The sequence below is a fragment of the Macaca fascicularis genome, chromosome 20, assembly GCF_037993035.2.
Source record: "Macaca fascicularis isolate 582-1 chromosome 20, T2T-MFA8v1.1".
Lineage (NCBI taxonomy): Eukaryota > Metazoa > Chordata > Mammalia > Primates > Cercopithecidae > Macaca > Macaca fascicularis.
In genome coordinates, this window is record NC_088394.1 from 64,619,882 (window position 1) to 64,646,441 (window position 26,560).

Consider the following 26,560-nt stretch of genomic DNA (forward strand, 5'->3'; position numbering starts at 1 on the left):
AGAAAGGAAGAGAAAAGAAAGAAAATTTCCATCACTATTGGCCTGTCCCAAACACAAAATCCTGCGCAAGGGACTACTGAGTAATGAAATAACACGGCAGTCGGTCTGCGCTGGCACACTGTTCAGGAGGCCACGGATTTATCCGAAGTCCGAAGTTTCTCTTTTCTCTGAAATGAGAAATGGAAAATTGCCTTTTGATGAAGATGCAAATGCCCCACCCTCTGACGCTGTCTCACGCCCTTCGTGTGTCACTCTTAAAGAGCTGAAGTCAAGACCTGACATTATGTTTGCGTTTTTATTTTCAGCCTCGCCCCACGGGGCGTACGCTTGCTCCCCGAAACCAGGGTCTTTCCCGGCCGATCCCCCGGCTAGTAACAAGCCCCTTGCACAGAGGAGGCGCACAGTGACTGTGGAATACACGGACACATGCACACTCGAGCCACTCCGGCCGCCTCCCTTGGCCCTCGCAGGGGTCCCTAACGCGTCTTCTGAGGCCGCCTAGGCGGGGCCCGCGCGCGCGCGGGCCTCTGGGAAGCGTAGTTCGCGCGCCCGGCGAGGCCCCGGGGTTGCGGGAGCGAGGCTCCGCGTGCGCAGGCGCACTTCCGGCTCTGCCCTGCCGCTGCGGCCATTGTCCGACCCCGGTGCGGCTGAGGCCCCTTTAGGCAGCCCCTCAGCAGATCGGAATTGGAGATAACCAAGCCTGCGGCGGGGGCGGGAGGAGCTGCCCGAGGCTCTGGGTGGGCCGGAGGTCGCGAAATCAGGAGCCCCCCAGAGGCGGTGATTCCGAGTGCGCGGGTCTGGGCGGCACCCCTCCTGGGTTTGGCGGGTGTCAGCCGGGCCTCGCCCACCACCCTGCGAAGGGGACTGGGCGTGGCCGGAGGGGGGTGTCCGGGAGGCCGCCGAGCCTTTCATTTCGGGGATGGGGAGCGGCAGGCCCGGGCTGGTTCCGCCGTCCTCGCCACCGTCTCCGCTGGAGATGTGGTTTAGGGGCGGAGGCGGGGCGGAGTGGGGTGGGGTTGGTGTTGCGGCGGGGTGAGTGGGCCCTGTCCTCTCTCCCCAGCTCCTGCCCCGGAGCCGGGCCCTGGCGAGGCAGGAATGGCCCCGAGGCCTCCGACGGCCACGCCCCAGGTGAGCAACGCGTTCCTAACCTCCTGGGCATCCCATCCATCCATCACATCTCCCGGGGGTGTTTGGAGCAGTCATTGTTCTCCTCCTGGCGACTCCCTTGCTTGCTTGGCTCGATCGGAGCCTCCTAGCCTTGCTCCCCAGGCTTTGGGGAGCGAGATTCCCAAAGGGGAGGCTGCTCCGTGGGGTAGAGGGGGCCAGTGTGGTGTGATCTTATGGGAGGAGTTGAGATTGGATGCGTTGGGAAGTGTCAGTTTTGAGAGTCCTGAATGCCACGCCAATTTTTTGAACTCTTGTCAATAAGGAATGGAGAGTGAGGTGACAGGATGGAACACTGTAGAGGAGGAAGTGACTGTCGGCAAGTGAGGAGAGAGGAGCCCCAGCTTCTGACCCAGGGCCCATAGAGTGTCCGTAAGGGGCCGTAGAAGCCTGGTTAGAACATGTCTAGGACGAGGCTGGAGATGGGCTTTCTTGGGCAAGGAGGCAAAAACAAAATAAAAAAACAACCAAAAACAAAACCAGGGTTGATTCTCCCAGAGCTTTTTGTGTCCTTTTCTGCTTTAACAAAAATGTCATAGAGCATACCACTCCCCCACCCCCCGCAGAAGTCCAGCTTTCACCTTAATTAGTGCGAGGCTGATTCGTGAACCCATTTATTCTTGTGGCAGAGGGGACATTTTCTAGAAGCATCACAACTCTAAGGTTATCTATTGATTTACATATTGGTGAAAATACACCAAGATCCAGATAATATCTGTATCTTTGAATCTACACGCTCTTTAGAATTAAGGAACAATGATAGACTGTAGTTGTTAGGTGTGTGAGACATCAAGATCAATCCAAATAAAAATACCAAGTTGCCAGGTACAGTGGCTCACACCTGTAATTCCAGCACTTTGGGAAGCTGAGGCAGTAGGATCTTAGTTTAAGCCCAGGAGTTTGAGACCAGCCTGGGCAACGTAGACTCTTTCTCTGCAAAAAAACAAAAAATTGAAAAGTAAAAAGATAAAAATAGCAACTTAGTAATGTCCTTTAAAAGCAGTTTATAGTAAATTAAGCATACAATACATCATACTTTTTTTTTTTTTTTTGTGTGAGACAGGCAGGGTCTCTGTCACCCAGTGTGGAGTACAGTGGCATGATCTTGGCTCACTGCAACCTCTGCCATGGTGCACATCACCATGCCTGGCTAATTTTTGTATTTTTTGTTTATTTTATTTTATTTTTTGAGACAGAGTCTCATTCTGTTGCCCAGGCTGAAGTGCAGTGGCTTGATCTCGGCTCACTGCAAACTCCACCTCCTGGGTTCAAGTGATTCTGCTGCCTCAGCCTCCCTAGTAGCTGAGATTACAGGTGTGCACCACCACACCCAGCTAACTTTTTTGTATTTTAGTAGAGTTGGTTTTACCGTGTTGGCCAGGCTGGTCTCAAACTCCTGACCTCAATTGATCTGCCCACGTCAGCCTCCCAAGGTGCTGGGATTACAGGTGTGAACCACCACACCTGGCCTAATTTTTGTATTTTTTGTAAAGATGGGGTTTTGCCAGGCTGGTCTTGAACTCCTAAGCTCAAGTGATCTGCTCACTTCAGCCTCTCAAAGTGTTGGGATTACAGGTGTGAGCCACCACAGCTAGGCACATGCCACCATACCCAGCTAATTTTTGTATTTTTAGTAGAGATGGTGTTTCACCATGTTGGCCCGGTTGGTCTTGATCTCCTGACCTCCTAAAGTTCTGGGATTACAGGCTTGAGCCACCAGGCCCGGCCTGCCTTTTCGAATAAATATATTTATATTTACTTCTTATTATATGTTTCTGTTTTACAGGGATGAGCCTTAAGGAGTAAGACACCTGACAATACTAAAACAAGACAGTTACTTGGTTTGAGGAGAGCCAGAGCACATCATGATCATTATCCCTTTTACATGCAAAGTGTCCTCCATAGGATTGTGAGAATTAGATGACTTAACACCTCATCAGGGACTCCGGTCTTTTCTATAGTGGGAGGATACCTTTTTAGTGGTGAAAGTGGATTCATGTTCTGAGCAGTGAATTTTAAGGACCACTGTAAACTTTACTTTTAAAGCTATGTTTCCCGAACACCCTGGCTCAGTTGCATTCTCATTGAATGGCCTGATGATGTCCACGTGGGTTATCTAACTCAGGCTGCAGATGATAACCAGGGATGAAGGACAGACAGAATACTGGTCCTAAATGGGGCTTTTCAGGCAGAAATTTCCCTTTAGCAGTGGTTCCCCTTTTCTGAGCATGGCCCTCAGGGGAATGCAAAGATGAGTAATGAGTCCTGTGACTGCTTAACTGTGAAGTTGATTTAGTGGGAGCAGACAGTCTCCTGCAGAAGTAGAGCACAAGAGAGCTGGTGTCACATGTTGTTACAGAGGTCCAGAGGCTGCTTGGAGTTAAGAGAGGGGCCAGGACGTTCTGCCAGTGGGAAGAAGTCAGTGCAGTTTTCACCTTTGAATAGGAGCAGAGTCTAAGCAGGTGAAAACAAAAGGGGTCTGTAATGCCAGTACTTTGGGAGGCCGAGGCAGGCGGATCACTTGAGGTCAGGAGTTCAAGACCAGCCTGGCCAACATGGTGAAACTCTGTCTTCATTAAAAATACAAAAATTACCCAGGCATGATGATGGGCGCCTGTAGTCCCAGCTACTAGGGAGGCTGAGGCAGGAGAATCACTTGAACCTGGGAGGTAGAGTTTGCGATGAACTGAGATCCCGCCACTGCCTTCCAGCCTGGGTGACAGAGTGAGACTCCATCTCAAAAAACAAAACAAAACCTAAAAAACAGAAGGGAGAGGGTAGAGTTGATTGACTTGGTGAATCAGGCAAGTTGGGAGGCAAGAAGATGGGGGGGTGCATGTTCGTTAAAGCATTGTTCTGTGTAACATCAGCTATGGGCTGCTGGCAGTGGGTAGAGGAGAATGGAAGGAGTTTGGACTTGTTCTTTTTGGCCTTGTAACTCATTCGTTCATTCATCATTCATTCATCTGCTCATTCACCAGATAGTCATTGAGCCCTGTGATGTGTCAGGCACTTTTCTAGGCAGTTGGGATACTTCAGTGAACAAAATTAGAAAGGACTCTGCTCTCAAGGAGCTTACATTCTAAAGAGGGCAGACAAGAATTCAGTAAATAAGTAAATTGTATGGTATCCTAGAAGGCAGTAGTATCTCAAAAGGGAAAAAAGGTAGAGAAAGGTAAGGGCGATTGAGTGGGGAGGTGGGGGTTTTGTAGTAGGGGTGCAATTTAAAATGATGTGGTCAGGGTAAGCCTTATCCTTGTTGAGATGGTGACATCTGAGCAGACTTGAAGGAGATGAGGGAGTTAATGTCTAGAGGAAGAATGCTCTGGGCAGAGGGAACAGCCTAGCAGCAGGATGTGTGTCTGGTGTATTCAAGGAGTAGCAAAGAGGCCAGTGTAGCTTGAGCTGATGATTTGGGGCAGGGAACTAATACAACTTCTTAGATTTTTTTAAAGATTGCCATGAATGATGAATCCTAGGAGAAAAAGTTTGATATTATATTTGATAATAGTTCCTTTGGAGAGGTGTTTTGATGAGTGGGACCTTTCCCCTGAGCATAGTTAGCAAATTCCTGAACTGGCTCCATCTGAAGCAGGGTGGGACTGGGAGCAGAAATGGAGGAGCCGGGATACCCATTTAGAATGTTTACATAGATATAGCTATGTATCTATAGGATCATTAGTAGCAATGTCTATGTAAACATTACGCATCCTCATTTGCTTTTCTTTCTTTTCTTTTCTTTTTTTTTTTTTTTGAGATGGAGTCTTGTTCCGTCGCCAGGCTGGAGTGCAGTGGCGTGGTCTTGACTCACCGCAACCTCCAACTCCCTGGTTCAAGCAATTTTCCTGTCTCCGCCTCCCGAGTAACTGGGATTACAGGCATGTGCCACCATGCCCAGCTAATTTTTGTGTTTTTAGTAGAGATGGGGTTTCACCATGTTGACCAGGATGGTCTCAATCTCCTGACCTCGTGGTCTGCCCGCCTCAGCCTCCCAAAGTGCTGAGATTTTAGGCATGCGCCACTGCGTCTGGCCTGCCCCTTTTTTTAGGGGGGTGATGGAGTTTCGCTCTGTCACCCAGGCTGGAGTACAGTAGTGCAGTCTCGTCTCACTGCAACCTCTGCCTTCCGGGTTCAAGCAATTCTCCTGTCTCAGCCTCCCAAGTAGCTGGGATTACAGGTGTGCGCCACCACACCCAACTCATTTTTTGTATTTTTACTAGAGATGGGGTTTCACTATGTTGGCCAGACTGGTCTCAAACTCCTGACCTCAAGTGATCCACCCGCCTCAGCCTCCCAAAATGCTGGGATCACAGGTGTGAGCCACCGCATTGGCTTGCCTTTTTTTCATCACACGTGTACTACATTTTTAGTTAGGAAACAAAAAAGGCATTTGCCATTCTTAAATTTGAAGCCACCAGAACAATAAGAAATGAGAGAAGTTTTAAGCTAGGTGTAGTGGCACACACACCTATAGTGCCAGCCACTTGGGAGGCTGAGGTGGGAGGATCACTTAAGCTCAGGAGTTTGAGGCTACAGTGAGCTATGATTGCACTACTGCACTCCAGCCTGGGCAGCAGAGAGAGATCCCATCTCAAAAAAAAAAAAAAAAACACACACACACACAGAAAGAAAAATGAGGGAAGTTTTATAAGAAAAATGCTACATATGGAGACCAGATCTCTTCATGTTAGAGAAGAGATTTCCTTGATAGAGAGGAAATGGGGAGGAGGGGTCATAGCCTGGTCTCTGTTGACTCTGGATCCCAAAAGCTCTGGATAGATCATCAGGGTGAACAGACCCAGCAAAACCTGGCTTAGGTCACCCAAACTCAGATAAGATGCTCCTGGGGCCACCAGGGGAAACCAGACCACTTGCTGAATCAGGTCAGCATGTTTGTGGTTAAGGATGTCTGAGCTCCATCTGTCCAGAGGTTCCCCTTCTCAGCTTCGACCTGAGCTAGCAGGAGGTGGTCTCTAAGCCTTAGCACAGATTGCACCTTCCCCTGTGTAAGGTTAGGTACTGCTCCTATGTGTGCCCATAACACCTGTGAACACTTTTTTTTTTTTTTTTGAGACGGAGTCTCACTCTGTCACACAGGCTGGAGTGCAGTGGTGTGATTTCAGCTCACTGCAATCTCTGCCTCCCGGGTTCAAGCGATTCTCCTGCCTCAGCCTCCCGAGTAGCTGGAACTACAGGCACGTGCCACCACGGCCAGCTAATTTTTTGTATTTTTAGTAGAGAAGGGGTTTCACCGTGTTAGCCAGGATAGTCTCAATCTCCTGACCTCTTGATCTGTCCGCCTTGGCCTTCCAAAGTGCTGGGATTACAGGTGTGAGCCACCGCGCCCGGCCCATGCACACCTATTATAATACTGTTCTTACATGGAATGGAGTGGTGCATTTACCCAGCCTTCTCTGTACCAGGCTTTGTGCTCCTTTCGAGTAAGGCCATTTGACTCCTCCCTTCAACCCCTTGCCCAGACTAAACACGAGGTAACATGATCATTCATAACCACTTAAGTCGAAGCAGCAATTTTATACTTTCTGCTCCTAAGATAGCACAAATTATATTTCTCAGTCACAATGACCCCATTTTATTTTCCGATAAAATGATTACATGAAATAATATGATTTGCACTGAACAGTTTTTAAAAATTTGTCTTTTGGATGTTAGGATGTCAAAACCTGTTCCTCGTAGAACTGTTTCAGGCCAGGCGTGGTGGCTCACGTCTGTAATCCCAGCACTTTGGGAGGCCGAGGCGGGCAGATCACGAGGTCCGGAGATCGAGACCATCCTGGCCAAGATGGTGAAACTCCGTCTCTACTAAAAATACAAAAAAATTAGCCGGGCGTGGTGGCAGGCGCCTGTAGTCCCAGCTACTCGGGAGGCTGAGGCAGGAGAATGGTGTGAACCCGGGAGTCGGAGCTTTCAGTGAGCCAAGATCGTGCCACCGCACTCCAGCCTGGGCGACAGAGCAAGACTCTGTCTCAAAAAAAAAAAAAAAAACCTGTTTCAAAAATAAGATTATTTTCCTTACTTTTCCGTGTTGTATTACTTTTATTAAAGTATATCTTATGGCCGGGTACAGTGGCTCACACCTATAATCCCTGCACTTTGGGATGCTAAGGCGGGCAAATTGCATGAGCCCAGGAGTTCAAGACCAGCCTGGGCCACATAGTGAAACCCCATCTCTACTAAAAATACAAAAATTAGCTGGGTGGGGCGGCACACGCCTGTAATCCCAGCTACTTGGGAGGCTCAGACATGAGAATCGCTTGAGCCCGGGAGGTGGAGGTTGCAGTGAGCCGAGATTGCGCCACTGCACTCCAGCCTGGGAGACGCAGCAAGACTCTGTCTCAAAACAAATAAATAAAGTATATCTTACTGTATAAATAAATAAAGTATATAAATAAAGTATATATGTGAGCATATATATTAGAGACTTTTTAGCTTTGATATAATCTTTTTCAATTTTTAAAAATTTTGATAAAATATACATAAGACAATCTTAACTAATTTTAAGTATACAGTTCAGTGGTGTTAAATACATTCATATGTAGTGCAGTCATCACCACTATCCATCTTCAAAACTCTTCATCTTGTAAAACTGAAAACTCTATAATCCATTAAACAATAACCCTTCATTCTTTCTTCCAGTCCCTGCAACTGCCATTTTGCTTCCTATCTCTATGATTTTGACCACTCTTATCTCATATAAGTGGAATCAAACAGTATGTTTTGTTTTGTTTTGTTTTGTTTTTTATTAAGACGGAGTCTCGCTCTGTCACCCAGGCTGGAGTGTGGTGGCGCAATCTCGGCTCACTGCAACCTCAGCCTCCTAGGTTCAAGCAGTTCTGTCTCAGCCTCCTGACAGCTGGGACTACAGTCATGCGCCCCCACGCCCAGCTAATTTTTGTGTTTTTAGTAGAGCCGGGGATTCATCATGTTGGCCAGGCTGGTCTTGAACTCCTGACCTCAAGTGATCTGCCCGCCTCAGCCTCCCAAAATGCTGGGATTACAGGCGTGAGCCACCACATCTGGCCAGAATCATACAGTATGTATCTTTTTGTGGCTGGCTTATTTCATTTATTATAATGTCTTCAAGATTCATCTAAGTCATAGCATGTATCAGAATTTTCTTTTTTTTTTTTTTTTTTTTTGAGACGGAGTCTCGCTCTGTTGCCCAGGCTGGAGTGCAGTGGCGCGATCTCGGCTCACTGCAAGCTCCGCCTCCCGGGTTCATGCCATTCTCCTGCCTCAGCCTCCCGAGTAGCTGGGACTACAGGCGCCCACAACCGCGCCCGGCTAATTTTTTTGTATTTTTAGTAGAGACGGGGTTTTACCGTGGTCTCGATCTCCTGACCTTGTGATCCGCCCGCCTCGGCCTCCCAAAGTGCTGGGATTACAGGCGTGAGCCACCGCGCCCGGCCAGAATTTTCTTTCTTTTAAAGGCTGAATACAATGCTCTAACATAAAAGCCTTTCTAAGGCTAAATACAATTCCATTTTGCTTATCCATTCATCTGTTGATGGACACTTGGATTGTTTCCATGTTTAACTGTTGTGAATAATGCTGCTATAGCACTGAACATGAACATGAGGCATTGAACTGTTGAACGTGGGGGTACAAATATCTCTTTGAGTCCCTACTTTCAATTCTTTTGGTTGTATACCCAGAGAGAAATTGCGGGGTCATATGGTAATTTTTTTCCTGGAGCCACCATACTGTTTCCATAGCAGCTGTACCTTTTTACATTCGTAACGACAGTGCACAAAGGGTTCCAATTTCTCCACATCCCGCCAACACTTGTTATTTTCTGTTTTGTCTTGATAGTAGCCATCCTAGCTTGTGTGAGGTGATATCTCATTGTAGTTTTGATTTGCATTCTCTAATAATTAGTGATTTTGAACTTCTTTGTATATCTTCTTTGGAGAAATGTTTATGCAAGTTCCTGGCCCATTTTTGAATGGTTTTTTGTTGGATTTTTAGGAGTTCTGTATATATTCTGGGTATTAATTGCTTAATAATCTAGACTTTTTGGCCGGGCGCGGTGGCTCACGCCTGTAATCCCTGCACTTTGGGAGGCCGAGGCGGGCGGATCACGAGGTCAGTAGATCGAGACCATCCTGGCTAACACGGTGAAACCCCGTCTCTACTAAAATACAAAAAAAATTAGCCGGGCGCGGTGGCGGGCGCCTGTAGTCCCAGCTACTCCGGAGGCTGAGGCAGGAGAATGGCGCGAACCCGGGAGGCGGAGCTTGCAGTGAGCCGAGATGGTGCCACTGCACTCCAGCTTGGGCGACAGAGTGAAGACTCTGCCTCAAAAAAAAAAAAAAAAATAATAATCTAGACTTTTTAATAGAAAAAAGTCATTTATGATCCCTCTTCCCTAGGACCTCTGTATTTGTTCTGATGAATTTCTTTTTCTCGTTATGCATGTTTTTCCCCTTAAACATTTTTAGCATATTTTAAATTTCGTTTAAGTTTTATGAGGATTCTTTTTTTGTTGTTTAAAATCAAATCAGTTTTAATGACTGTATTATATTGCTTTGTATGAATGTACCAAAATTTATTTAGCCATTTCTCACAGAACATTTAGGTTGTTTCTGAAATTTTTACTCTTATACATAATGCTGGGAAAAAATTTCACTTGGTTACAATACATAAGTTTTTCAAAATACAGTTGATCTCTCTTTTTTTTTTTTTTTTTTTTTTTGAGACAGAGTTTTGCTCTTGTTGCCCAGGCTGGAGTGCAATCTCAGCTCACTGCAACCTCCACCTCCTAAGTTGAAACGATGCTCCTGCCTCAGCCTCCCAGGTAGCTGGGATTACAGGCATGTCCACCTCGTCCGGCTAGTTTTGATTTTTAGTAGAGATGGGGTTTCACCATGTTGGGCAGGCTGGTCTCAAACTCCTGACCTCAAGTGATCCACCTGCCTCGGCCTCCCAAAGTGCTGGGATTACCAGCCTCCCAAAGTGGCTGTGAGCCACCGCGTCTAGCCCAATTGATCACTTTTTTATGTCTGTATTACTAAGGGAAATAGCCATCAGAGAGAAAGCACTCTCTTGGACAGGTTTTGGTGTCATACTTATCCTTAATTTATAGAAACATTCAGATTGCTTTTCACCTTTTTCTGTCTTTTGAAAGAATTTACCTATAAAACATTTAGACCCAGAATTTTTATACATAGGATGGTTTGGCAACAATTTTCTCTATTTCCTCCTCAATTATGAAGGTTTCTGCTTTTTTGTGTCAACATTGGTAGTTTAGAATTTAAAAGTTTTCCACTTTGTTAAGATATTTTGCATTTCTTAACACACTATTTGTGTATTTCACTGTTTTGTTTATCCTTTTTTATTTTTATTTATTTATTTTTTTTTGAGACAGAGTTTTGCTCTTATTGCTTAGGCTGGAGTGCAATGGCACAAGCTCAACTCACTGCAACCTCCGCCTTCTGGGTTCAAACAATGCTCCTGCCTCAGTCTCCCGAGTAGCTGGGATTACAGGCATGCACCTCCACACCCAGCTAATTTTGTATTTTTAGTAGAGATGGGGTTTCTCCATGTTAGTCAGACTGGTCTCAAACTCTCAACCTCAGGTGATTCACCCGCCTCGGCCTCCCAAAGTGCTGGGATTACAGGCAGGAGCCACCGTGCCTGGCCTTATCCTCCTATCTTCAAGTTCATCTTTTAAAAATTTCTTCTTACTCGATTTATCAGAGGTTTTTCTGTTTGGCTGGTGCTTGAGAGGAACCAGCCTTAGATTTGGCTGTTAATGCCATCATTTTCTTTTTGCCTCTACTTTTTATAATCTAAGAATTTAATTCACTAACCCACATTTTTTTTTTTAATCCTTGAAACAACTCCTCATTTTCTTTCAGTGAGAATTACCCAAATTCTGTATCCATTCACTCAGCAGACGTGTTTGGAATGCTTGCCCTGTACCAGGCAATGGTTCTTAACCAGGGTCATGCTTCAGAACCAGTCAGGAAGTGGTGCCTGCTTCCTCTGGGGTTCTCCATTTCAGTGAGGAAATGTGATGAGAGTGCACGTAAATGACTGAGCTCAGTGCTTGCCTAGCAGCAAGTGTTCAAGAAATCTGAACTGTCGCTCTTTGATAATGAACCACCTGAAGAGCTTTTAAAAGATGCTGGGCAGGACCCTCCATGCATGGGCAATTTAGAAAAGCTGCCCAGGTGATTCTGGACACTCTCTGCTTGCAGTGTCGGAGATACTGAAATAAAAAGGAGTTTAAGAAATTCTTGAGGGAGAAAAGTGTAGCTAGATGGCTACAGTTCTGAAATGGAGATGGGGACCAAATGCTTAAGGGGGATGGGGAGCATGGAGGATGTGGGGAAGCTTCAGGAGGGAACGGAACAGTGAACTGGTTCTACAAGGATGACTAGGAATTTTTCCCTGTGGAACTGAGGGAAGAAAGTACATTATGGTCAGAATAGGATGTATAAAGGCAAAGAGACGCAAAAGAGAATGTTGTTACTGGGACAAAGAGTCCATGTGGCAGAAGCTTGGGTGTGTGACAGGAGGCAGCATTTGAGAGAAAGAAGATGCCCTGAGGTGGAGATGTATAACAATGTAGAACAGTGGTGTCCCAAAGAAATATAGATTCCATGTATAATTTTAAGTTTTCTAGTGGCTACAATGTAAAAAGAAACAGGTGAAATTAATTTTAGTAATATATATTATTTAAAACAATATATCCAGAATATTATCATCTCTATATGTAATAAATATTTTAAAATTACTATGAGGTATTTTACATTCTTTCCTTGGTACTAAGTCTTTGAAATCCAGTGTGTATTTAATTTAATTTATTTATTTGAGACAGAGTCTCACTCTGTCACCCAGGCTGGAGTGCAGTGGCACGATCTTGGCTCACTGTAATCTCTGCCTTATGGGTTCAAGCCATTCTCCTGCCTCAGTCTCCTGAGTATTTGGGATTACAGGTGTGCTCCACCACACCTAGCTAATTTTTGTATTTTTGTAGAGACTTGGTTTCTCCATGTTGGCCAGGCTGGTCTCAAACTCCTGACCTCAGGTGATCCACCCACCTCAGCCTCCCAAAGTGCTGGGATTATAGGTGTGAGACACTGTGCCTGGCCTCGTGTGTATTTTACTTAATCACACATGCCCATTTGGACTAGCTACATTGCAAGTGTGGCTTGTAAGTTTGTTTGCTCTTTTTCTTTTCCTCCCAGTATTTAAAACAGGTTTGTAATTGGGTGAACATCTAAATCCTTAATTTAAAAACACAATGAATAGCTACATGTGGCCAGTGGCTGCCATATTAGACTGTGTAGCTCTAGATTGCCTTTCCTTGGATTAATGCTGTCATTGGCAAGGGAGAATTTCAGCTGGATTTGAAGGATGAAGGCAAGGGACTGAATTCAGGAGACATTTCTGAGGCTTTTGGTGGCTGCAAGGCATAAAGGAAAAATGAAGAGTCAAGGATGAGGTCCAGGTTTCCAGTCTTCAGTACTGCAGATGGTGATGCAGTAGGAATCTGTGTGTGTGCAAAGGTTGATAGTGATGTTTCTTCTGTCTGTACACCATTGTTAGTTACATTGTCAGCTATCGGCTTATTAAACTATGATCGGTCTGGCATCAGAGGCCACTAAGTACTTAAGTGGAGACACCACACTGTATTGCCATAAATGTGATGTTTTCTAATTGGGCAAACTCTGTATTTGCACATGTCCTTTCTGAAAGTGCCCTTTCACCCCATCTGCTCATAAAACTCTATTTCTGTAGTTCAGGGAACTCGTGTTATTGATGAGGTAATTGGATCTCCAGGAGGTGTGAGATCTACTCAAGGATATTATGCATTTATTCATTATGGAGCTTTTTAGGAGCTTTATGGAGCTTTTTAGAAGCCCATGAAATTGAGTCTTCTCAACTTAGTATGTGCTGTTCCTAGTTCCTTGCTTTGGGCTCCACTAGTTGGCCAAGATCCTTGTATGTCAGCATAAGGAAAGGGAACATGTGATACTTCTTTTTTTTTTTTTTTTGAGACAGAGTCTCACTCTGTTGCCCAGGCTGAGGTGCAGTGGCACAGTCTCGGCTCACTTCAACCTTCGCCTCCTGGGTTCAAGCAATTCTCCCTGCCTCAGCCTCCCAAGTAGCTGGGATTATAGGTGCCTGCCACCACGCCCAGCTAATTGTATTTTTACTAGAGACAGGGTTTTGCCATGTTGGCTGGCTGGTCTCGAATTCCTGACCTCAGGTGATCCGCCTGCCTCGGCCTCCCAAAGTGCTAGGATTACAGGTGTGAGCCACTGCACCTGGCTGTAATACGTGATACTTCCTAATAACTTTGTTAGTTTTTTGTGTTTTTTTGGTTTTTTTTGGTTGGTTTTTTTTTTGAGATGGAGTCTCGTGCTGTCACCCAGGCTGGAGTGCAGTGGCGTGATCTCCGCTCACTGCAAGCTCTGCCTCCTGGGTTCACACCATTCTCCTGCCTCAGCCGCCTGAGTATCTGGGACTACAGGTGCCTGCCACCACACACAGCTAATTTTATTGTATTTTTATTAGAGACGGAGTTTCACCATGTTAGCCAGGATGGTCTCAATCTTCTGACCTCGTGATCCACCTACCTCAGCCTCCCAATGTGTTGGGATTACAGCCACTTTGTTAATTTTTAAAAGGGGTTGATGATGAGGTCCTGTTATATCTGGAAGAAGGATGAGCAGCTGTCTGCAAGGTGTTACTGGATCATTTATTAGGGTTCAAGGTGTGACCTGCAGCATGAGAATGCCCTGAAGTCGATCTGACTCAGAGGGACTAACTTCCACCGAGGATCTCAGAGTGCATTTTACCTATTTACTCTGGCAAACTTTTGATTGTCCATTATGTACCAAACTGGTTCTGGCCTCTGGAAATTTGGAGGTGCCTGAGCCAAGGTCTTTGACCCTCTAGAAGCACAGTTTGGTGGGAGTGACCACTGGGTAACAAAACGCCTGAATGTAGTATTGTCTTATGAGCTGTGCTAGATGGAGGCCCAAGGAGGAGAGCTGCTGGGATGGGAGGGGGACACAGTCCAGACCTAGGGTATGTATGGAGCCGCAGAGGAGAGAACTTGACCAAGTCTTGGTGAAGAGTGAAGAGTAAGCCTTAGCCAGGCCAAGGAAAAAGCCTGAGTGCTTGAAGCAATGCTTGCCGAGGTGAAAGAGCGTTCTGGTTACAAGGAGCTGTAACTCTTCTGCACGGCCAAATGTTAGTGTCTGACGGGAGGAGAAGCCAGAGTAGGGGCTGTGGAGCTCCCCAGGGGACTAGGCCATGAAGGGCTCTGAAGCTCACACTGAGGAATCTAAGTTTTCATCTCAAGACAAATACTTACTAAATATTTGTGGATGAGGCACAGTGGCTAACACCTGTCATCCCAGCACTTTGAGAGGCCGATGCAGGAGAATTGCTTGAGCCCATAAGTCCAAGACCAGCCTGGGCAACATAGAGAAACCCTATCTCTACAAAAATAAAAATAAAAAATAGCCAGGTATGGTGGCACACACCTGTGGTCCCAGCTGCTTAGGAGGTTGAAATGATAAGATTGCCTGGGCCCAGCAGGTCAAGGCTGCAGTGAGCTATGATTGCACCACCGCACTCCAGCCTGGGAACAGAGCAAGACCTTGTCTCAAAAGAAAAATGTATTAAATATTTGTGGAGCACCTACTACATGTCAGGTCTATTCTAGGCAATGGAGATTCAACAGTAAAGAAAATAAATAGTATTCCTACTCTCTTGGGGTTTACATTCTGCTGTGGGATATAGACTGTCAACAAACATGACATGTCAGGTGGCAAAGGCTGTGAAAAAAGACGGTGAGAATAGAGTGGGGTGCTATTTTATGGAGGATGGTGAGGGAGGGTTGCTCTGATAAAGTGACATTTGAACAAAGCTGGAGCCAGTGAGTAGGGAGCCACGGGCGTACATGCGGGAAGAGGCTCAAGTCAAGGGAACAGGCAGAACACAGGCACCAGGGAGGAGGTAGGTTTAGTGTCTTCCAGGAATCAGAAGGAGGATGGGTTGGGTGCAGGGGAGAGCTGCACGTTGGGGAGGAAGCTTGAGGTGAAGTCAGGGAGCTAGTTGGCACCCAGATTGTGAAGGGCCTATAGGCGGCCGTAAAGACTTTGACTTTACTTGGAATGAATCAGGGTGCCTTTGGAGGCCTTGAAACAGAGGTGACTTGATCTGGCAGATTCTTTTTTTGTTTTGTTTTTCTTTCAGACAGGGTCTTGACTGTCACCCAGGCTAGAATGAAGTGGTGTCATTGTGGCTCACTGTAGCCTTGAACTCCCGGGCTCAAGCAATCCTCCTGCCTCAGTCCTCCAAGTAGCTGGGACCACAGATGTAAACCACTATGCCCAGCTAATTAAAAAAATAATTTGTTTGTTTTAGAGATGGGGTCTCATTATGTTGTCCAGGCTGGTCTGGAACTCCTGGCCTCTAGTGATCCTCCCACCTCAGCCTCCCAAAGTGCTAGGATCACAGGTGTGAGCCACCGTGCCCAGCAGTCTGGCAGGTTTTAACAAGACCTCTCTGGTTGTCATGTGGAAAATGGACTTGGGTAGTGGGGCAAGAGTGAGAGGAGAGATGAACTAGGAGGTTGTAGCAATCAGTAGTCCAGGTAAGAAATGGTGACTTGAACTAGGGTGAGGGTGACAGGAATAGGGAAAAGTGGGAGGCAGTGAAGGGTTTGTGGTTTTTGTTTTTTGTTTTTTGTTTTTTTGAGATGGAGTCTTGCTCTGTCACCAAGGCTGGAGTGCAATGGCATGGTCTCGGCTCCTTGCAGCCTCCATCTCCCAGGTTCAAGTGATTCTCCTGCCTTATCCTCCCGAGTAGCTGGGATTACAGGCACCCGTCACCACTTCTGGCTAATTTTTGTATTTTTAGTAGAGACGGGATTTTGCCATGTTGGCCACGCTGATCTTGAACTCCTGACCTCAGGTGATCCGCCCGCCTCAGCCTCCCAAAGTGCTGGGATTACAGGTGTGAGCCACTCGGCCCGGCTGCAGTGAAGAGTTTGTGAACATGATCAAATTTGTGTTTTGATGTAACTCTGATGGTGCCCAGGGGAAAAAAAGGGGGAGTGGGATTAATAATTAAAGAACAGAGGCCAGTGGTTGCCCTGTCAAGGCAAGAAGTGATGAGCGGCTTGGAGCAGATGTTTGCTTGCTGGTTAGCACATTCTTCACCTTGAGTACAGAATCTTTGGGAAAGCAGAATGAAACCAGGAGGCCAGCCAGGCTCAGAGGCTCATACTTGTAATCTCAGCGCTTTAGGAGGCCGAGGTGGCAGAATCACTTGAGTCCAGGAGTTTCAGACCAGCCTGGGCAACATAGTGAGACCCCATCTCTATTAAACACAACAAAACAAAAGAAACCATGAGGCCATATGTTAAATATGAGGAACCAGTTAAGCAAAGGAGTCCTGGTTGGGCAATGACTATTACTAAACCAAAGAGACAATATGTCTAGAGGGTAGAGTAGGCAATGGGGAGAAGGTTTTACTTCTCACCACTTATCTCAAAATGGCTGGTCCAACGCCTTTATCCTTGCTGGCCATGCCTCTCCCAAGACCAGCCTCCCTTCTCAAGCTTCCCAGTCCCTGGATTGGATTCCCACATTTTCTTCTTCCGTGCAGATGGCACTTACCTCTTAGGACCTGGTACAGAACCTACCTTGAAGTGTTCTCTCCCTCTCCCAGTCTTTCCTGCTTTGAGTGCCTGCAGCACCGCACCTTACTGTGTATTATCTCATATTGTGCTCTAATAAATAACGCTTTTAAAATAAACTGAACCATACTCAAGGACTGCAGTGTTTTTCTTTTGCATTTTTAGTCTGCCACAATGTATATAGTAAAGCCAGGCACCTTGTAAGTATCTAGTCGGTCAGAAAAATGGCCCCAGTTTCAACCCTCCCCTGTTCCTGCAGGGACACAGCCAAGTGTTGAACAGGAATATGGGGCAGAGGAGCTAGTATGGTGTGTGGATGTGGTCATGCACCTCACACAACTAAGGGGCTATGCCTGCCTTCTTTAATATTCAAATCTCATCCATCTCCTTAAGGCTCAACTCATTCAGGAAACAGAGGCATAGTGTGAGTCAGGCACTTGCTGGACAATGGTGTGTAGAATTTAAAAAACAACCAAAAGTATTATCCCTGCCCTCATAATATGTACCGTTTTACTAGGAAAACAAGCATTAAATAGATGAGGAGGTTTGTTTGAATAATGGTAGGTGTGCAGAGTGGTTTAAAGCACATGATAGGGAGGTTGACTCTCCAGCTGGGGATCAGGAGACTTCACTGGAGATGTGCTAACCAGCACCTGAAATATGAAATGGATTTAGCTAAGGGAAATGGGAGGAGAGAATGATACCCTTGAAGAATCTGAGCGAATCCAGTTCAGCTATACCTAAGCAAACGAGAAGGGTACAGAATAAAGCTGAAGCCTCTGAAGCCTTCCCTCACTGCTCCAGCTAACTCAGTTCTGCTTTCAATGTCTTTTTGCACTAATCGTCTGTTCCATACTTTATTATATGCTTTCTGAGACAGAAGCCTAACCAGGAATTAGCCAGATATGGTGGCACCTGCCTGTAATCCCAGCTACTCTGGAGGCTAACGTGGGAGGATTACTTGAGCTCAGGCAGTTGAGGCTGCAGTGAGTTGTGATTGAGCCACTGGACTCCAAACTGGGTGAGAGAGTGAGACCCTGCCGGGCGCGGTGGCTCACGCCTGTAATCCCAGCACTTTGGGAAGCCGAGGCGGGCGGATCACAAGGTCAGGAGATCGAGACCATGGTGAAACCCCATCTCTACTAAAAATAGAAAAAATTAACCGGGCACAGTGGCGGGCGCCTGTAGTCCCAGCTAATCGGGAGGCTGAGGCCGGAGAATGGCGTGAACCCGGGAGTCGGAGCTTGCAGTGAGCCGAGATTGTGCCACTGCACTCTAGCCTGGGCGACAGAGCAAGACTCCGTCTCAAAAAAAAAAAAAAAAGGTCGGGGGGACATAGCTCAAGGAGGCCATGGTCACAGGTGACTCATGGTTTAACAAGGCCAAGTGATTCTAGACAATCAGCCCACAAGCATCAGAACTGACGATTGGGAGGCATGGGACACCTCAGCCAGCCATGTGTCCATGGGATGGTGGAGGAAGAAGTGACTGGAATAGGGTAAGAAGCAGTGAAAGACTCGACCTAGCCATTGTAATTTTAGCTAGCGAGCTGGGAGAAATCGTAGCATGTTTGCACAAAGAATATTTATTACAGTAATGTTTATAATAGCACAATACTGGAAATAATCTCAGTACCTGCTGACAGGGACTAGTTCATTGATTCATTCAGCAAGTATTTTTTTAAGCACCCACTATGTGCCAGGCATTGGTCTCGGTGCCAGGCATGTAACTGTGATCAAGATAGATAAAGTCCCTATTCCCATGGAGCTTACAGTGGGGAGAGAGACAATAAGGTAACAAGCTAATGTCTCTGATCATTGCTAGAAGCACAAGTGTTCTTTCTGTTGGAATCTGCTATGTTCTTGAGAGGTGGAAAGAATTGGGCAGTGAGAGATAACTGGACTAGCAGGAAAATTAAACACGTAATGCAATGGATAGTGGAGGTGCTAAGGCAGCCTTTCTGAGGATGCCATGCTTGAGATGATGCCTGAATAACTGGTTAACTATTGTGGAGATGCAGGAGGCTAGGGAATAACAAACAAGAGGGTGGGGGTGGGAACAAGTTTGATGTAGTCAAGGAATATCAAGATCAGCATGCGACAGCCTGGTGAGCCATGAGGGAATTGCATTTTATTCTCTTTTTTTGAGACAGGGTCTCACTCCGTCATCCAGGCTGGAGTACAATGGCATGATCATGGCTCACTGCAACCTCCGCCTCCTGGGCTTAAGTGATCCTCCCAGCTCAGCCTCCTGAGTAGCTGGAACTGTAGGCACACACCACCATGCCAGGCTAATTTTTTGATCTCTTATAGAGATGGAGTTTTGCTCTGTTGCCCAGGATGGTCTCAAACTCTTGGGCTCCTATAACAAAGGAAGTGAATGGGCTCAAGCGATCTGCCAGCCTTGACATCTCAGAGTGTTGGGATTACAGGTGTGAACCACCTGTGCCCTGCCGCATTTTATTCTTAATACAGAGAGGTGTTGTTGGTTTTAATCAGTAGGTACCTGTGGTACGGCTGTACTGTGGAGTACTATGAAGCAGTTCAATAAGGTGCAATTATTGCACTATGCAAAGATCTCCAGGATACACAGCTAAATGCAAAAAGCAAGTTGTAGAACAATATGTGTGGTATTTCATAAAACAAGATTCTGTGTTGGGGTGTGAGTGTGGTTGAGCGGGTGGGTGGGGTGTTGAAAAACATGGACAAGGGACATTGTGTATACACCAAACTATTAAGAGTGGTTATTTCTGGAAAGTAAAGTGGGATTGGTTATGGGGGTAAAGGAAAGTCGTCACTTTTTACTACCCACTGTATTTGGATTTTGTAACAAAGAAAATGAATAGGCAGCAATGAATTGGTGATTGTATAAAAAGGCTTGGCTTTGAAGGAAACCAAGAAGATAGCTAGGTAGGGATACAGGTTTGCAGGACAAATTGCCCCTCATAACTTTCCTGCCTGCCATACTAGATCCTTTACAAAATTATGTAAACAGCGAGTTTATGTAACCCAACATTGCCTCCTCAGTCTAACAAATGTGTGATCACCACTTCTGATAGATCCTACGTTATGTTCCCAGCATTGCCACAGAACATTTGTGGGGTTGATCCCCAGTTGAGCAGGAATGTGATCTTACAGGAATCAGTGACATTCAAAGATGTGTCTGTGGACTTCACCCAGGAAGAATGGTACCACGTCGACCCTGCTCAGAGGAGCTTATACAGGGATGTGATGCTGGAGAACTATAGCCACCTGGTTTCTCTTGGTAAGGACCACTTCTCTGAATGTCTTTCCGGCTGATGGGTCTTTCCTTCCTTGGTTGCTATAGTGGTGGTGCCCAGAGCTTAGGTAACTGTGACCAGGGTGCTCAGGGGTCAGAGTTTGTTAATCTCATTGGGACCCAGCTTTATGGGGTTTTGAGCCTGCTCTTTAGGTAAAAGGTCTTTATTTTGCAAAACTGGAAATAGGCAATTTGATTGCATGACTCCTTAAGTTGCACCTTTTTTTTCCTTCAGAGTTCCTGAGGATCAAGGACTAGTACTGACTTGTCCTTAGGAGGGTTCTTTGTCCACTTGCACAAACAACCAAATCTTGTGTATTTACCCATGAGCAGGATATCAAGTTTCCAAGCCAGAGGTGATCTTCAAATTGGAGCAAGGAGAAGAGCCATGGATATCAGAGGGAGAAATCCAAAGACCTTTCTGTCCAGGTAAATGAGTGAGAGTCAGGCATTAGGAATTAATGCAGATAATGGTACAGCTTAGGGAGGGGGAGGTACAGCTTAGGGAGGGGAAGGTACCCTCCAGCAGCTGGCTTGGGATTTCCTAGATCTGCATAGGAGGCCGAAGCCATCGCCTGGCCAACACCTTGTAGGACTCTGCTCTTCAAAAGGGTGCCCCTGCTCTTGCTGGATTATTTTTCTTCTGGTGGCCTCTGATTCCCTTCATTAGAGATCCCTTCTCTTACTCATTCAGAATTGAACTCCCGTATTTCTTCCCTGCATTGAACTCCCATATCTCTTTCTTGTATTGCACCCCCCCATGTCTTCCTTGTTTAGTCTTGCTGCTTTCACTGTCAGATGCCCCAGACTTACAGGAAACACCCACAGCCTTCCTTGATTCTCTCTCCCTTCATAACCTACCTTCAGACTCCGTGCCTTGCCACCATCTTCCTTCCATCTCATGTTCATGCTGATTTGACTCATTACCGCCCTCCACAGTTCCTGTAGTATCCTCCTCTCCCAGTTCCTTGCTTGTTAGTGCTTCTTAGCTTTAGGTCTTTAGCTTTTCTTGCTTTTCTCCCTAAGTGACTCTGCCTTAAGGAACCTGCCTTCTAGCCCCCTTTCTTCATTACCTCCTTAACAGAGTACCTGCCTCCTGGTAGCTGCAGCTCTTTATTCTATGCTGTAGACTCAGAAGTCTTCCTTATTTGTACCTGAGTTACTTTTATCCTTCTCAGAAGTCACGTAGTTCATATTAAATACATAAAATCTAAATTCATCACCTTTCATCCCCTGCCAGTATATTTTGCTACCTTGCCTATTTCCCATTTCTGCCCTTGCCTATTAGAACCCAATGAATTTTTGGCCGGGCGCGGTGGCTCAAGCCTGTAATCCCAGCACTTTGGGAGGCCGAGACGGGTGGATCACGAGGTCAGGAGATCGAGACCATCCTGGCTAACACGGTGAAACCCCGTCTCTACTAAAAAATACAAAAAACTAGCCGGGCGAGGTGGCAGGCGCCTGTAGTCCCAGCTACTCAGGAGGCTGAGGCAGGAGAATGGCGGGAACCCGGGAGGCGGAGCTTGCAGTGAGCTGAGATCCGGCCACTGCACTCCAGCCTGGGCGACACAGTGAGACTCCGTCTCAAAAAAAAAAAAAAAAAAGAACCCAATGAATTTTTAATTGCTCAGGCTGGACACCCTAATTAGTTTAGTCTTTTATTCCAACCCAGGTTATTTTCTTCCTATGAGAAGTAGCTTAGATTTTCTTGCCTTTTATCTTCTACTGGTGGCACTGTAAACCAGGGCCCAAATCTTTAATTAATTAATTTATTTATTTATTTATTTATTTTATTGAGACAGGATCTCACTCTGTCACGCAGGCTGGAGTGCAGTGGTGTGATCTCGGCTTATTGCAGTCTGCCTCCCGAGCTCAAGCAATCCTCCCACCTCAGCCTCCCAGGTCGCTAGGACTATAGGCATGTACTACCACACCCAGCTAATTTTTTGTATTTTTGGTGGAGATGAGGTTTCACCATGTTGTCCAGGCAGGTCTCAAACTCCTGAGCTCAAGCGATCTACCCACCTTGGCTCCCAAAGTTCTGGGATTACAAGCGTGAGCCACCACACCAGCCTAATTTTTTATTTTGAGACAGGATCTTGCTCTGTCACCCAGGGTTGAGTGCAATGTCTCTATGACAGCTCACTGCAGCCCTGACCTCCTAGGCTCAAGCGATCCTCCTCCCTTTGCTTCCCAAAGTGTTGGGATTAGAGGTGTGAGCCACTGCTGAGGTCCCAAATTTAGATTGCTGTAATTCCCAGTTGGAATAGCTCACTCTGTTTTTTCTTTTTATAAATCTTTTTAAAATTATAGCTTTATTGAGGTATAATTTACATACCATGAGATTCACCCCTTTAAAGCGTAGAGGTCAGTGGTTTTTTCACATATTCAGATAGTTGTACAAACAGCAACACTGTCTAATTTCAGAACATTTTCTTCACCCAGCAAGCAACCTCATACCCATTAACAGTTACTCCCCATTCCCCACTCCTCTCAGTACGTGGTAACCATTAATCTAATTTCTATTTCTATGGATTTGTATATCCTGCATAGTTTGTGTAAATGGAATCATATAATATGGCACTGACTTCTTTCACTTACCATCATGTTTTCAAGGTTCAATCATGCTCTAGCGTGTATCAGTACATCATTCTTTTTACCATTGAGTAATATTCCATTGTATGGATATATCACATTTTGTTTAATTATTCATCAGTTGCTGGACCATACTGGACTTTATTTATTTGTTTATTTATTGGAGACAGAATCTCACTCTGTCAGTTGCTGAACTACACTGGATTTTATTTATTTATTTGTTTAGAGACAGAATCTCACTCTGTCGCCCAGGTTGGAATGCAGTGGTGTGATCTCAGCTGAATGTAACATCCACCTCTTGGGCTTAAGCAATTCTCAGCCTCCCAAGTAGCTGGGACGACAGGCACGCACCAACAAGCCTGGCTAATTTTTGTATTTTTAGTAGAGATGGGGTTTCTACTAAAACCCCTGTTGGCCAGGCTGGTCTCAAACTCCTGGCCTAATATGATCCACCCACCTCAGCCTCCCAAAGTGCTGGGATTATAGGCCTGAGCCACCATGCCCAGCCACTGGATTTTAATTCTTTATCTTCTTTTTTTTTTTTTGAGACAGAGTCTCACTGTGTCACCCAGGCTGGAGTACAGTGGCATGATGCAGTGGCATGATCTTGGCCCACTGCAACCTCCACCTCCCGGGTTCAAGCAGTGCTTCTGCTGCAGCCTCCCGATTAGTTGGCACTACAGGCGCACGCCACCACACCCGGCTAATTTTTTGTATTTTAATAGAGACAGGGTTTCACTATGTTGCCCAGGCTGGTTGCAAACTCCTGAGCTCAAGCAGTCTGCCCTCCTAGGCCTCCCAAAGTGCTAGGATTACAGGCATGAGCCACTATGCCCAGCCTAATGCTTTATCTTCTTAAAACTTCTGACAAACCCTTGCTATTACTGTCTGTACTTTACCATAGGAAATAGAAACTCCCTGATTCAGAAGTTCCCTCTCATACTTCCAGTATTATCTTTCTATTCCTGCTAAAACAGATCCCCTTAGGTTGAACTTCTCTTAATATTCTCTTTAAGTAGCATATCTTTTCCCTTGTTAGGCAATATATTCTGCCTATCCAAAGCCATTTGTTCTTTGAGTTCAAGATCTATCTAATCCATGAGACCAGATATATATATTTATTTATTTATTTATGTTTATTTATTCCGTTCCTGACAGCAAATATCATTTATATCATCTACACTATAAAAACTCAGATTTAATAATATGCCATCTGATGGTTTTACCCTTTCTTAGTTGCCAAAAGATTGTCTTGTTTCCATTCAAGCTCTGTTTATTATGGTATTTCTATATATTTTATCTGTGTGGCAGAGCATATAGAAAGCAATCAGAACATACTTGATTGATCAGTAAGAAATCTGGCTAGCAAGAGAACTTTTCTCATTTATTCATTTCAACAAACATTTTTGGTTTGTCCCACTGAGAACGATTCTTAAAAAAATTACAAGGCATTTTCTGCCCTCAGGAGTTGAGTTGATTCTTTTTTTTTTTTTAAATATAGATAATTTAATGGTCATGGGAAATAATTTGAGGAAAACAAAATATAGGTTATTAAATATAAGCTTATTTCATGAAAAATAATATTACTATTAAGCCGGGCGCGGTGGCTCACGCCTGTAATCCCAGCACTTTGGGAGGCCGAGGCGGGCGGATCACGAGGTCAGGAGATCAAGACCATCCTGGCTAACATGGTGAAACCCCATCTCTACTAAAAATACAAAAAAATTAGCCGGGCGTGGTGGCGGGCACCTGTAGTCCCAGCTACTCGGGAGGCTGAGGCAGGAGAATCGCTTGAACCCGGGAGGCGGAGCTTGCCGTGAGCCGAGATAGCGCCACTGCACTCCAGCCTGGGCGACAGAGTGAGACTCCACCTCAAAAAAAAAATAAAAAAAAAAGAGAAATAATATTACTATTATATCAAAGAAAAATGGTTGTTTTTAATACGCTCTTAATTATGAAATTGATAATGTTTTATGGTGTCTTATAAAGAAAATTAAACACGGCCGGGCGCGGTGGCTCAAGCCTGTAATCCCAGCACTTTGGGAGGCCGAGACGGGCGGATCACGAGGTCAGGAGATCGAGACCATCCTGGCTAACACAGTGAAACCCCGTCTCTACTAAAAATACAAAAACTTAGCCGGGCGAGGTGGCGGGCGCCTGTAGTCCCAGCTACTCGGGAGGCTGAGGCAGGAGAATGGCGTAAACCCGGGAGGCGGAGCTTGCAGTGAGCCGAGATCCGGCCACTGCACTCCAGCCTGGGTGACAGAGCGAGACTCCGTCTCAAAAAAAAAAAAAAAAAAAGAAAATTAAACACTTGTTCAGGCTTTTGCTCAGAACTACATTTAAAGTCGTTTTATTTTTTTTCCATCAACCAGCAATTTATTCAGATGATCTTGCTAGTTGCTATGAGTTGATTCTTATTGCAGGGTAAGGAATTTGGGGTTTAGGGCCTTATTCTGATTTCCTCTCTCAACGTTTTATTATGAAAATTTTCAAATAGGAAAGTTGAAAAAAATTTTACAGTCAATACCACATACCTACCACCAAGATTATCACATTTGTTGTTGTTAACATATTATATTATTTGCTTTGTTAACATGTTGTTTTATTTGCTTTATCATGTATTTCTTTAGCCATCTATCAATCCATCTTACTTTTTGATGCATTGCCAAGTAAGTTGCAGGCATAATTGCATTTCACCCCTATACTTTTAATATGTATGTCATTAACTAGAATTCAATTTTTTTTAGTTTTAAAAGAAAATTTTAGGCCCGGCGCGGTGGCTCAAGCCTGTAATCCCAGCACTTTGGGAGGCTGAGATGGGCAGATCACGAGGTCAGGAGATCGAGACCATCCTGGCTAACACGATGAAACCCCGTCTCTACTAAAAAATAAAAAAAAAACTAGCCAGGCGAGGTGGCAGGCGCCTGTAGTCCCAGCTACTCGGGAGGCTGAGGCCGGAGAATGGCGTAAACCCGGGAGGCGGAGCTTGCAGTGAGCTGAGATCTGGCCACTGCACTCCAGCCTGGGCGACAGAGCGAGATTCCGTCTCAAAAAAAAAAAAAAAAAAAAAGAAAATTTTATATACAGTGAAATGTACAAGTCTTATATGTACCATCCGGTTGATTTTGACAAATGCATTCACTTGCCTAACCCAAATTCCTATTGATATGGAACATTTCCATTACTCCAAAAAGCTCTCTGCCCTTAGTTTTTAAAGGTTTTTATTCTTAAACCCTAAAAATTAATCAGTTTGCTCATATCAGTGTTCTGAAGTAAAAACAGGGACTTAAACATCAATTTATTAGGCAGATTGAAATAAATCCTTTTTGGTCAAGGGAGATAATAAGTGTAGAACCAGGCCAGGTGCGGTGGCTCAAGCCTGTAATCCCAGCACTCTGGGAGGCCGAGACGGGCGGATCACAAGGTCAGGAGATCGAGACCATCCTGGCTAACGCAGTGAAACTCCGTCTCTACTAAAAAAATACAAAAAACTGGCCGGGCGCGGTGGCTCAAGCCTGTAATCCCAGCACTTTGGGAGGCCGAGATGGGCGGATCACGAGGTCAGGAGATCGAGACCATGCTGGCTAACACGGTGAAACCCCATCTCTACTAAAAAATACAAAAAATTAGCCGGGCGAGGTGGCAGGCGCCTGTAGTCCCAGCTACTCGGGAGGCTGAGGCAGGAGAATGGCATGAACCCAGGAGGCGGAGCTTGCAGTGAGCTGAGATCCAGCCACTGCACTCCAGCCTGGGCGACAGAGCGAAACTCCGTCTCAAAAAAAAAAAAAAAAAAAATACAAAAAACTAGCCGGGCGAGGTGGCGGGCGCCTG

The 26,560-nt window shown here is 45.6% G+C and overlaps 1 protein-coding gene across 22 annotated transcripts in view; it reads left to right on the forward strand.

The window, feature by feature from the left end:
* ZFP90 (ZFP90 zinc finger protein) overlaps positions 1-26,560 on the forward strand; it is a 40,839-nt gene that overhangs the window by 9,384 nt on the left and 4,895 nt on the right. For 3 of the 22 annotated variants that reach the window (XM_065536725.2, XM_065536727.2, XM_005592354.5), the window contains exons 1-4: positions 597-787; positions 1,061-1,128; positions 19,990-20,116; positions 20,465-20,560. In XM_065536725.2, coding sequence (XP_065392797.1) covers positions 1,096-1,128; positions 19,990-20,116; positions 20,465-20,560 — 256 coding nt within the window. In that variant the 5' untranslated portion in view covers positions 597-787; positions 1,061-1,095. Of the gene's footprint in view, positions 1-596; positions 796-1,060; positions 1,129-19,910; positions 20,117-20,464; positions 20,561-26,560 lie in introns of those variants that run through there. The other 19 variants (XM_074027495.1, XM_015443074.3, XM_074027488.1 and 16 more) reach the window with 12 other exon arrangements.